This window comes from Canis lupus, chromosome 37 (assembly GCF_003254725.2).
Source record: "Canis lupus dingo isolate Sandy chromosome 37, ASM325472v2, whole genome shotgun sequence".
NCBI classification, from domain to species: Eukaryota; Metazoa; Chordata; class Mammalia; order Carnivora; family Canidae; genus Canis; species Canis lupus.
Window position 1 is genome coordinate 12563716 of NC_064279.1, and position 12160 is coordinate 12575875.

At 33.1% G+C, this 12160-nt stretch overlaps 1 protein-coding gene and 1 long non-coding RNA gene across 53 annotated transcripts in view; one reads left to right on the plus strand and one right to left on the minus strand.

The window, feature by feature from the left end:
• ABI2 (abl interactor 2) overlaps positions 1 to 12160 on the plus strand; it is a 119076-nt gene that overhangs the window by 56977 nt on the left and 49939 nt on the right. For all 50 annotated transcript variants that reach the window (XM_025442227.3, XM_025442232.3, XM_025442231.3 and 47 more), the window contains exon 2: positions 2746 to 2913. In XM_025442227.3, the coding sequence (XP_025298012.1) occupies positions 2746 to 2913 (168 nt within the window). The remainder of the gene's footprint in view (positions 1 to 2745; positions 2914 to 12160) is intronic.
• The window catches only part of LOC112656779 (uncharacterized), a 37196-nt gene that overhangs the window by 20496 nt on the left and 4540 nt on the right, over positions 1 to 12160 (minus strand). For 2 of the 3 annotated variants that reach the window (XR_007408924.1, XR_003134676.3), the window contains exon 2: positions 8794 to 8945. This is a non-coding gene — a long non-coding RNA (uncharacterized LOC112656779). Of the gene's footprint in view, positions 1 to 1089; positions 1320 to 8793; positions 8946 to 12160 lie in introns of those variants that run through there. The other variant, XR_003134675.3, reaches the window with a different exon arrangement.

Here is a 12160-nt window from a genome sequence, read left to right on the forward strand (position 1 = left end):
CGATCATGTCATCTGTGTCATCTTCTCTCAGAGGGTTCCAAGAATAATTTTTTTCTTTCAGTACGTTAGAAACCATTTAGTTTTATTAAATAAAATATATTAAGTTCACACAGTGTGAATAAAGCATTTCAAAATCCACTACCTGCTCCCTGGTCAAAAAACAACTTACAAGCAATCAAGAAGCATTCTTGTTCTTATGATAATGATCTGAGAGTTGTGCTAACTTTGGTTTTCAAAACTGAGACCAATTATTTATTAAGCATGGACGTACAATAAATATATACCTTTTAGGAAAGAGTTAGCAATACTTTGATATTTGTGAAGATTTTTTTTTTGTTTCAGTCTCATCAGCTGATATTCATGACTTTTATATGTTCAAAACTTCATGACTTGATTGCTATTAGGAAGATACATCAGGATTTTAATGGATTGCCAGGTTTTTTTTCCTAAAGAGCAATTGATACAGCAATATATTTATAAAATTTAGAGTGTTCATTTGCTACTTCAATGCAGAAGAATGATGCCCCGAATACATACTTTATATTATTTTACATCAATGTTATATCAACTACAAACAACATGCAATTTAGGTTTCTTCATACATTTTATATTACAGGGTCTTCAATTTTATATAGAAAAGTAGATATATACAAAGCCTATTTATAAAAGGGCCTCTTCTATCTTTGATGCAGTATCAGTCAGCTGTATGATTTCATGTATACACTAGCAAAAAAGGTAGAGCATGAAGTGATAATAATACTGCTTTTCAAAAAACTTCAAATACTATAAATATAAAAAAGGATACATTGAAAATAATATCTATCCTCTTGATCCTTTGAAGACATATACTATCAAATAAATTATCTAAGTGTTTTAATTTTGAATTATTCTCTATAGTAAATATTCTGATTTAGAGTAATGTCTGAAAAGTGTTAATGACTTGCTGCTTTTCCCATGAATTCAAGAAAAGTTGTTGATCTTTTTCATTGTATTGAGCTTTTTACTTGTTAGGATGAAAGGTGACTCCAGGCTCCTTACATACACAATCAGAATCTAGAAGTTTGTATGATTTTTTTTTAAGAGTTTATTTTTTCATTCATGAGAGACAGAGATATAGGCAGAGGGAGAAGCAGGCTCCCTGTGGGGAGTCCAATGTGGGACTCCATCGATCCCCAGACGCAGGATCACGCCCTGAGTTGAAAGCAGAGGCTCAACTTCACCCAGGCGTCCCTGTATGATGTGTTTTTAAAAGTGTTTATCTTCAGCCAAATTTGGTTCCAATTCTCTTGTTAATTCAAGCATTGATGTTAGCAAGATTACTGAGGATTAGAATAGAAAAGAAAAAAGCGAATATAGTTATCCTTAGTTAGCCCTTTGCAAGTTAAACTGGATATCATTCGATTATTTTGTTGACTGCTGCTTCTTCAAAAGAATTTTGCTCTCCCTGGAAAAACATATCCAGGGTTGTTAATTTTCACTTCTATACTGTGTAGGAGAGAGGAGAGTGGAACATAGTGGACTTTGAACAGTTAATGACCACTCAAAGAGATAATGACAGTTGTTATATAGAATGATCTGTAGTTTTAGAAAATGGTTTTACATTCATTATCTTATTTGGTGTTCACACTATTTAGAATGGTTGATAGAGAGGTTTATCAGAGAGGTTTTCCTCTGCTTTGTAACTGAGGAAACTGAGAAACTATTATTCTTGTCCAAGTTGTTGCGTTGTAGTAAATAGTAGAGCTTACCTGAAGATGAAAGGTTCTGGTTCAGAGGCTTGTGTACTTTCTACTGAACCAGTGTGTTTTTTTTTTTTTTTTTTTTTACAGAACTAGGACAAGTAGATGGTGTCTGGCATTTAGCAGCATAGAATGTGTGTCTTTATCATTGTTTTGCCTTAGGATCTTGGAAATAATGAATTGACTGTTTTTTACTGTGTACTCTGTTTTGATAGCAATTTATGTCTGATAGATTTGTAACACTTAAAATGCTTGAGAAGAAAGATTTCTTTGATTATTTTATTCTTAAAAAATTTATATATTTATATATTTATTTAATCTTAAAAAATATTTATTTCTGAGGGAGGGAGGGGGACAAGGGCAGAGGGAGAGAGATCTCAAGCAGGCTGCACTGAGTTGAGCCCAACTGGGGATTGACCACATCACTGAGACCATGACCCAAGCCAAAATCAAGAGTAGGACACCCAGCTGACTGAGCCACCCAGGCACCCATTTAATTATTTTTATTTTAATTTCTTATTATTTATCATTATTATTATTACCCATTTTTATTTACTTTGTTATTTTTACTTATAACTTTATTTTATCATTGTCATTACTTTAATGAGACATTACGTTATAAACACATTTCATACTTTGAGTGGAAGGAAAGGACAAATTCAGGAAAGTAGAAAAACGGATGCCAGAATTTAGACATTTAAATCAGTGCTATCTTTCCAGGAGTCTAATCTTGAGAAGCTATATGCTTGCTGCCATTGCTGAAAACATCCAGTGGAACTCATTTATTAAATGGCTATAGATATACAAAGATGTTACCTATTCAACATGTAAATATTAGTCAACTCAATCAGTAGTTGTTGGGTTTAATGATACTGATAATCAACATTCAGAACCTTTTTACTAGTGTGTGTAGATTCAGAAACAATGGTTTTGATGAGTATTTTTGTAGAGTAGATTGATAGACTGGGTTATCTTTAAATTAATGATTGTTTTTTTCCCCCCTTAGTCAGCAGATAAGCAGCGAGCTCTAGAAGAAACCAAAGCCTACACCACCCAGTCCTTAGCAAGTGTTGCCTATCTGATAAATACCTTGGCCAACAATGTCCTACAGATGCTGGATATTCAGGCATCCCAGCTACGGAGGATGGAATCTTCAATCAATCATATTTCACAAGTGAGACCACACTGTTTTTCTATTTTGCCTATGGGGAACACTTTTTTAAACACAGGCAGTCTATATAATTCTTGCAGCATTTACTGTGTGAGTTAGCTTGCCTGTATGATTTGGAAAATACAAATTCAATATTAGGTTGTTTTTTATTCTTTTTGTGGAATCATTATCTTCTCTGATTTTGACAGGGAAGCAAATTTTAATGGTTTCTATTATAATTCAGTAGTTAAAGTAAGCAGCCTTTAGGTGAAAATTTGTCTGGTTTCTTCTAACTTTTACCAAATTTCATGTTTGTTTATCTTTTTAAAAAATTTAGTGTGATAACCTGATCACTTCTTTAAATTTTTTTTTCTGTTGGTAGGATTTTTGTTTACCAGGATAGAACCTCAATAATGGAAATATTAATCTAAGTGACCTTAAAAAATTATATAAGATTTAAAAAATTTTAATGTTATGCTTTCTCCATTTTAATAGCCATTCTCGTATAGAAAAGTAAAATGAAAAAAAAACTTCATGCAGGGTTCAAACTTTTTACCTTTAATATTTTGTTTTACTTTGTTCCAATACTTTTTTTCCTTTAAATAGTTTTTAAAATGTAGCTGTGATTATATTACGTATAGAGTTTAGATTTTGCTCTGTTAATTTACTATGACAACAGATGTCTTCCCGTGATGTTATAAGCTCTTTGTAAACATTTTCAATGGCTGTATCGTGTATATATGTCATAGCTTTCGTAACCATTTCTGTATTTTGGAACCATCTAAATACTTCAGTGAAAAGCCAATTTGTAATTGCAAAATTTAAAAAACATTAAAAAGTAAAGGTTTTGATCTGCCTGTTTGTTTCTCTGGCGAGATCTTGGAGCTTTTCTAGTTTAGCACTCTTACTTGAGTAACGATGTAGTTAGTATTCAACATTCTTTTAGATCTAAATGATTAGAACTTTTCTGGAATAGCAAATTTTAAAATGTCCATTATAAAAAATGTACATTATATTTTCTTTTTGTTTATCTTAAGAGTTCAGGACTCTTCTGAAATTGACTAATCGAACAATTTTTCAAAGTCTGAAGCTTAACTTGTGTAATTAAATAAAATCAGTTGAGATAATCAAATCAGATATTGGAGAACTCCCATATATTTCTATTATTTGAAAGTTCATCAGACTAAGTTAAAGAGATTTCTTGTTATTTAATACTAAATTTGATCTTAAATATGAATTTGTCACTGTAGGGTTTTCTTTACATCCCATATAAACTTTTATTTATTTTTTAAGTAGGCTCCATGCCATGTGGAGCTCAACGTGGGGCTTGAATTCATGACCCTAATCAAAAACTGAGCTGAGAGCGTGAGTCAGATGCTTAACCAACTGAGCCACCCAGGCACCTTCCCCCAATATAAACTTCTATAGAGATTGTATAATTTACTGCTTGTTATATTGCTGTGTCTCTTAAAGTAAAAAAACAACAAAACAACTCCAAAGAATTGGTGAGGGTTTTTTTTTTTTTTTTGTATTGATGAGTTTTAATGAATGAGGGAAATTTTATTCAGAAGAGATCCCTTAGAAAATAATAATGATGAAATAGATGAACTTGTTTTCTATAGAAGGAGGAATGTTGACAAATTACTGATCTGATAGAGAATTTTGAAGTTTACACTTGAAAGTCTTAAAATTTCTGCATGTTTGAAGTCCTTAGGAAAGGACCCAAAAAGAAAGTGAGAAGAAAAGTGCAAACGCAGAAGAGAAATTCATATATTAGAGTTCTTAAAAAGGATGAATAGTTTGTTATTAGTTTGTAAGAGAGTGTATAAGACTGTGAAGGTAGAAGATAATAAGCAAATAACAGTGAAAGATAATCATCTTTTTTTTTTTTAAGTAATCTCTCTACCTAATGTGAAGCTTGAATTCATGACCCTGAGATTGAGAGTCAGATGTTCTACCAACTAAGCCAGCCAAGTGGCCTGATAGTCATTTTTTTTTAAAGTCATTTGTTTTTTGATTAGAATTCTGTACTCCTTTGGTAGAGAAGAGTAGCAATCTTGAGGAAGGTGTATAAATCTATCTAAGTTGTAATTATATGTATTAATTCAGTTAATAAGAACATTTTATTTTTAGTATCATATTTATTTATAGTTAATAGGTCTAATTAGTAGTGTGTTTTAAAGCAGTTTTAAAGGAGTAATTGAAAAATGGGAGAGATGAATGGATAAAGATTCAGTAGATCAGAAATAACGGGACTGAGTCAGAGCCCTGAATAAGTTGAACCTTTTTTTCTAAAAATTTTTTATTCATTTTGTTTTAATTTTTATTATTTATTTTGAATCATCTTCATTTGGAATTGAGTAGTCCCAGGATGACTGAGGGATCTGCAGCTGTAAATACCTGTTAAGTCTATACAAAATAGCATGTTGGGGGGAGGTTGAATAGGAGAAATGGGGTGATAGAAGGCTATATCTAAGAAATCAGTGAATTTTATTTTATTTATTTTTTATTTTTTTATTTTTAAAGATTTTATTTCTTCATGAGAGACACAGAGGAAGAGAATGTAGGCAAAGAGAGAAGCAGGCTCCATGCAGGGAGCCCAATGTGGGACTCAATCCTGGGACTCCAGGAATACGCCCTGGGCCAATGCTCAACACTGAGCCACCCAGGCATCCCGAAATCAGTAAATTTTAAAAAAATTATATCTTTTTTTTACCATTTGCTTTAAGGCTTGAAATATCTTTCAATTATGTTTAATGAATAGGTAGAGTCCTTTGTTTTAAAAGTCAATTGAACATCAAAGCTATTTGATACTATTTAGACTGAAAGATTATAGTATGAGAAAACATTTTCTGTGTACAAAGCAAATACTTAGTAAGTATTCTAAATAAAAGGATTGGCAAGCTTTTTCTCTAAAAGGCCAGATGGTAAATACTTGAAGTTTTGTGGTCCAGGTATGTGGTATCAATCTCATGTTCTTGGTATGTATATGTTTTTAAACAACTTTTCAAAAATGTAAAAAAACTATTGTTAGTTTGTATGTGATATAAAAGCAGTCTGAAAGCCAGATTTGGCATGTAAGCTGTAGTTTGTAAGCCCTTGTTCTAAAATACGTTTTTTTCCCAAGTATTTGGTACTTATATTATTATTATGCTTTATTTAAAATATTATTATATTTTTAGAGGGAGCCAGAAAGGTCTTCCAATATATTGAGCCTAGATTTTTTTTTTTCATTTGGAGCAAAAATACTAGATTCAGAGAATTTGGAGAGAAGATTGGGATGGAGGTTCAGTCAGGTCAAAGACAAGATCAGATCACGTGTTTATTGGAATGGTAGTAGGTATCAAGAATTGTTTTGCAAGTGTTGTCTGGTAGAGTGGTTCAGGACTAGGAGATACTAGATCTTTGGGGTATTTCTTTCCTTATCAGTATCTTTTTCCTGTTTCCTGGGTAAGAACCTTATACTTTTCAGCCTCTTAGTGCTCTAGCTCTTTTCTCCATAGGTTTAGGAGTGGAGAGGGTAAAGGATCTAGATTTTACTTTGGTTCTTCTGCTGACTTGCTTGACATTTGACTTACTTGAACTTCGTTTTCTCATCTGTAAAATGGTAGGACTGATTAGATGATTTCTGAGCTTTCAATTTGAATTCTTTATTCTTTTGAGATTATCACAAATGAACTTGATTTATATTTGCTTTCTTACTTTTCTGCTGACTTTGCTATTCACCTGTCTGTGCTCACTGACCTCAACCTTCTATCACTCTGATATAACAGGTGTTTCCTGAAACAGGAAACAACTATTCAGAAATTATTCTGATTTATAATCTGAGGATGGGAATTCAACTCTACCACTATATATCAGGAAGGTGTATCAGGAAACATACATAGTTGTGTTCAACACAACAAAATAATAACTCCTTCTCTAAAAGTTGAAGGTTTTGAAAAACAAGATAGAATTGATTATGACTACTTAGTATCAGACTGTTTTTGTAGTAAATGGATAATAATAGCATTAAGTAGTGTAGTAATTTATACCACACTCACTATATCCATCAGAAGTATTAGGAGAGGTTCTTGATGTGGATTACCTTAGGTATTTTAAGGATGTCAAATTTATTTTTATTTCTTAAGATTTTTATTTTTAAGTCATTTCTATACCGATTATAAGGCTTGAATTTTTAACCCTGAGGTTATGCTCCACTGAGTGACCTAGCCAGGTGCTCCAAGGATGACAATTTTTTTTAAATTTTTATTTATTTATGATAGTCACAGAGAGAGAGAGAGAGAGAGAGAGAGAGGCAGAGACACAGGCAGAGGGAGAAGCAGGCTCCATGCACCGGGAGCCCAATGTGGGATTCGATCCCAGGTCTCCAGGATCACGCCCTGGGCCAAAGGCAGATGCCAAACTGCTGCGCCACCCAGGGATCCCGACAATTTTTTTTTAAAGATCTTAGTTACTCATGAGAGACAGAGAGAGAGAGGTGGAGACACAGGCAGAGGGAGAAGCAGACTCCCCACGGAAAGCCCGATGTGGGACTCAATCCGGGACCCCAGGATCACCAACTGAGCCACCCAGGCACCCCAAGGATGGCAGTTTTAAAGAAATTCGATCTCTAACTTTGTTGCTATTGTCTTATCATTTCTTTGGAAGCATATTATTTAAAAAGCTAACTGAAATTTTTAATTTTCAGGCTGAGAGTAGGAGTTAAATTAATAAATATTTTTCAAGAACATGTAGTTATCAGAACATAGAATTTTCTGAATTACTTGTATAAACATATATAGCTACTTTTAAGTCAGTGAGTATTATGTGTATAGATGAATGCTATTTACCATGTCCTTGACTTTGTGTCCATTTCTTGTAAGTTAAAAAAAAAAAAGGTCTGTAGAACATTTTTCAGACTAAAATTTTACAAACTTGTGAACTAAAATTCTTCTAAGCCAGGCCTATCTCTTCTCAGCTTACTAGAGAGAATCAGTATGATCTACATTCAGTTTATCATGGCTTAGGAGAAGATCAAGAGGGTCAAAGGCAACATAAAGAGCTTAAAAAGTATTGTTCCTCCCAGCCTTCCAAGAGTTGACTAGAACTTATTTGGCCAGGTGTTGAAGTAGTTAGCAAATAGCAAAAGAAATAAGAAAGGATTATTATAAAATGCCATAGAAGGGAAGAAATTCTTCTGAAGAACTAGATAGTAAAATGCATTGGAAAGTCTACACCCTGAGGAACTCACCATGTAAGGTAATTTTTTTGTTTAAAAAACTTGATAGCCTTGTTTAAAAATTCAATTTTAAGGATTTTATTTATGTAATTGAGAGAGAGAGAGAGCGGGGTCACAAGTGGGATGGCAGGGTAGAGGAAGAAGCAGATGCCCCACTGAGCAGGGAGCCAAAGTGGGGCTTGATCCCAGGACCCCAGGATCATGACCTGAGCCAAAGGCAGACGCTTAACCAACTGAGCCACCCAGGCACTCCCAAAATTCTATTTTAAATTAAGGAAATCCTACTAAAGGTTATCGGTATGTTGTTATGCATAAAAAGTAGGATTTATATAGTCCTTAATTTATGTATAGTTTATATCATCTTATTAACAAATAACTGAAAATTACCATTTAGTAGTAACTAATTTGTTTTATGAAAGGTGAATAATATGAGTATATTTAAGCATATTTGTCATTTAAACAATTAAAAGCTTATGAAACATTAACTTAATAAAAAATTAAGACATATATGAAAACATGCAACTTAGTTGAGTTAGTCCACTGTAGCTGTTTGCACATATTTTCCCACACTGATGGTCAGCTGTCTGAAGCAGTGCTGTGCAGTACAGTCAACTCTTAATTATCCATGTTAATGGGACACACAATATAAAGATAATCCTAAAACAAAATATTTTATATAGTACCTTCTTGATATCTGTTGTGGCCTGTGTATGAAGGAGATGTGGGAGTGGGTCTCAGGCTTGCAAGGGAGCTGGGAGCAAGTATAACTATCTCAAGGTGATGATAAGAGGTGTTTTAGAGGACTTGGGTTTGGCACTGCATAACTTGGCAGTTGCTACAATGAGAAGGATAGAGAAACAAATTAATAAGGATCTATTAATAATAATAGTCCACACAGTTGCAGTGATATTACTTGGTGTGTTTTTTGGTTAGCAGGTAGGAACAATAATGGTGTTTATTAGAAGTGTACTTTCATTAGTTTTGGTCTTTGCTAATTAAGCTTTTTATTTGCCATGGATAAGCGCTATTCTTGAGATCTCTACTAAATAAGAATAAATTTATTGTCATATAACTAGTAACTTTAAAAATCCAGGACAAATTTGGAATACTTTTATTTTACTATTAAAATTCTTTGGGCAGCCCAGGTGGCTCAGCGGTTTAGCGCCGCCTTTGGCCCAGGGCGTGATCCTGGAGACCCAGGATCGAGTCCCACATCGGGCCCCCTGCATGGAGCCTGCTTCTCTCTCTGCCTTTGTCTCTGTCTCTCTCTCTCTCTGTCTCTCTCTCTGTGTCTTGCATGAATAAATAAATAAAATCTTAAAAAATAAAATAAAATTCTTCCTAAGCATCAGTGTTGAACTTGTACTTCCAAAACTTAGCATTAATACATTTTAGCTTTATAACATCAAAGAATATAATGAAGGCAAATGCAATGGTGGTTAGTGCAAGCAATGAGTTAGATTTAGGAAAAAACAGTAGTTTTATATATATATATATATACACACACACACACACACACACGTATATATTAAAGATTTTATGTATTAACTCATGTTATTTTTAAATTAAACAATACATCATAGGAGCTTTACAAAAATTCTTTTAAAACTGACAGTTGTAAGTTGATAAATGCTGATATTAGCTATATAGAGAGAGGAGTGTTCCTTCTATTATTCTAATTTGACTATGGTTTTCCCCAAGAGAAAGCTTTGAAAAATTTGAAGTAGGTGATTGCTGAAAATTTCATAATCTTATGGACCAAACTTTCTCTTCCTTCCTAATGGAGTAGTAGATTCATTGTTCTCTGTTATTATTCAGACTCCACATAAAAACATAGCTATTTTCTGAATATAGATATGATTTTGTTAACAAGAACTCCTCCAGTTTAACTTAGTGTTGTAGTAGGATGGCAGGAATACAAATTATGCTCTTTGGTTTTCTTAACCTTATATTTTATTATAGATGTTTTTTAAAAAGTTAATAACACCAACTATCTATACTTAGTCACTAGAAATACTAATCTTAAGTCAGCTCTTGTAAGAAGTTTGGAAGTAATTGATATTGATATTTCAGAGTGTGTAATGTAAGGACAAGTGAATTAGTACCCCCGCTAAATCATTGGTTCACTTACCCTCATGGAGACATTTGGTAATGTCACACATTTTTGGTTATCACAACTTGGTTTGGAGGAGTGCTACAGGTCTACTGGGATACTTCTTCACATGATGCAATACTCAGGACAGCCTCTCACAGCAAAAAATTATCTGGCCCAAAATGTCAAGTGTGTCACTATTGAGAAACCCTGGTCTAGTTTTTCTAAGATGTAGGAATTCTTTTAGAGTAAACAACTAGAAATATTATATAACCAAACTAAATTCTTTTGATTTTCCATGGATGTTATGCTCTTAAGATTTATGTTTTAAAACATGCCTTGAGGTTTTTTTTTTTTTTTTTTTTTTTAACTGAGAATATAAGAAGCAACATTTTTCTGTTCAAAATTCCTCCAGCCAAAATTCCTTTTGGAGTTTAGTGCTGGGAAAATTGTCCCTTCCTGATGAAGGGATGTATTTTCTTATAGTTTATTGTTTGCACTTTGCTTTCCCTCTCAGGAAGTTGTAAGAGCCCACTTTAGACCTATAATTCTGAGATTTTTTTTTTCTTTGCTATATTGGTTTTTGTTTTATCCTTAGTGAATGGTCTGTAGGTTTGGGCTGTGTTTGTGCATATATAAGAAGAACTTATAAGTAATATGTAAGTGCCTCCAATCCCCAGAAAAATGATCAAATGTTTTCAGTGCTTTTTAAAAAAAGTCTTAATTTTTTCACAGTTAAAAAATATGTGCTTATTATAAAACGTAACTATATTAATGCAGATATGGAAACTTGCTTTCCCATTTTATTTTATTATTTTTTTTAAAGATTTTTAAATTTATTTATTCATGAGAGACACAGAGAGGCAGAGACATAGGAAGAGGGAGGAGAAGCAGGCTCCATGCAGGGAGCCTGATGTGGGACTCGATCCGGAGACTCTGGGATCACACCCTGAGCCAAAGGCAGACACTCAACCGCTGAGCCACCCAGGTCTCCCCCTCATTTTATTTATTAATACAGAGATGTATTAATAATTCCACCATTAAAATTTGAAATTAAAGTTTCAGTTTGCAGTAAGCTTAAAATTCTATGGTTGGTTAGGTTTGCATTCTTATGGTTTCCCTTTTTTTTTTTTTGGTTTCCTTTTTGAATAGTATAACTACATTTCTAAAAACTGGAGGAAGAACAGTGTCTCAAGACGATTACATTCTCTGATAAATTTTCTTTTATTGACATTGTGAAGACCAGTTATAAAAAAAATAGGTGTCAAAAAAAGTGCCATATTTTCTTTGGTTTTGTTTATTTTGAAGCATACTTAAAACATATGAAATATTTCTAAGTGCATGTTTTAATGATTCAGCATGACACATTAGAAATTATTTAAAATGAGATTTTTATTTCTCTGAAGTTAAAAATAAGTAAATACCAATATTGTCACTAATGTATAAATGTCTGTTTCTCTGTTACAGCTCTCCTGTAGTAGTTGAAAAGGAAGGCAGGTTTTGTAATTTTTACTTAACGTGCTCAGGAAAGCTCAAAGATTATTTTTGCCTTAAAAAGAAATATTTAAAATGATAAAGTTAACTACCTTGGCCAGTCTTTGATTTGATGCTTCATTTAGATACTAGTTGTGAAGCTTATAGATACTGTTGCTTTTAAAATCTTTTGGTTGAAATAGGAGACTTTTGTTTCAAGTTCCCTTCATACCTTGGATAGTTTAGAGGGATAATCAGCTTTCAGATTACTTATAGTGATATTTAATACTGTCATAATGGTTATCTTTTCTTTCCGTTTCTATGTTATTACCTGGTTCTGTTTTCAGAAAGGGGAAAATGAAGTAGGACTGGGGAGGAATGAGTGTCTGTTAATTGCTGCTTGGCCCAGGAAGAGTATGAGAGATATGAACAATTTTAGTGAAGTGTTTTCCAACTTTTTTGACTGCAACTCACAGTAAAAAAAT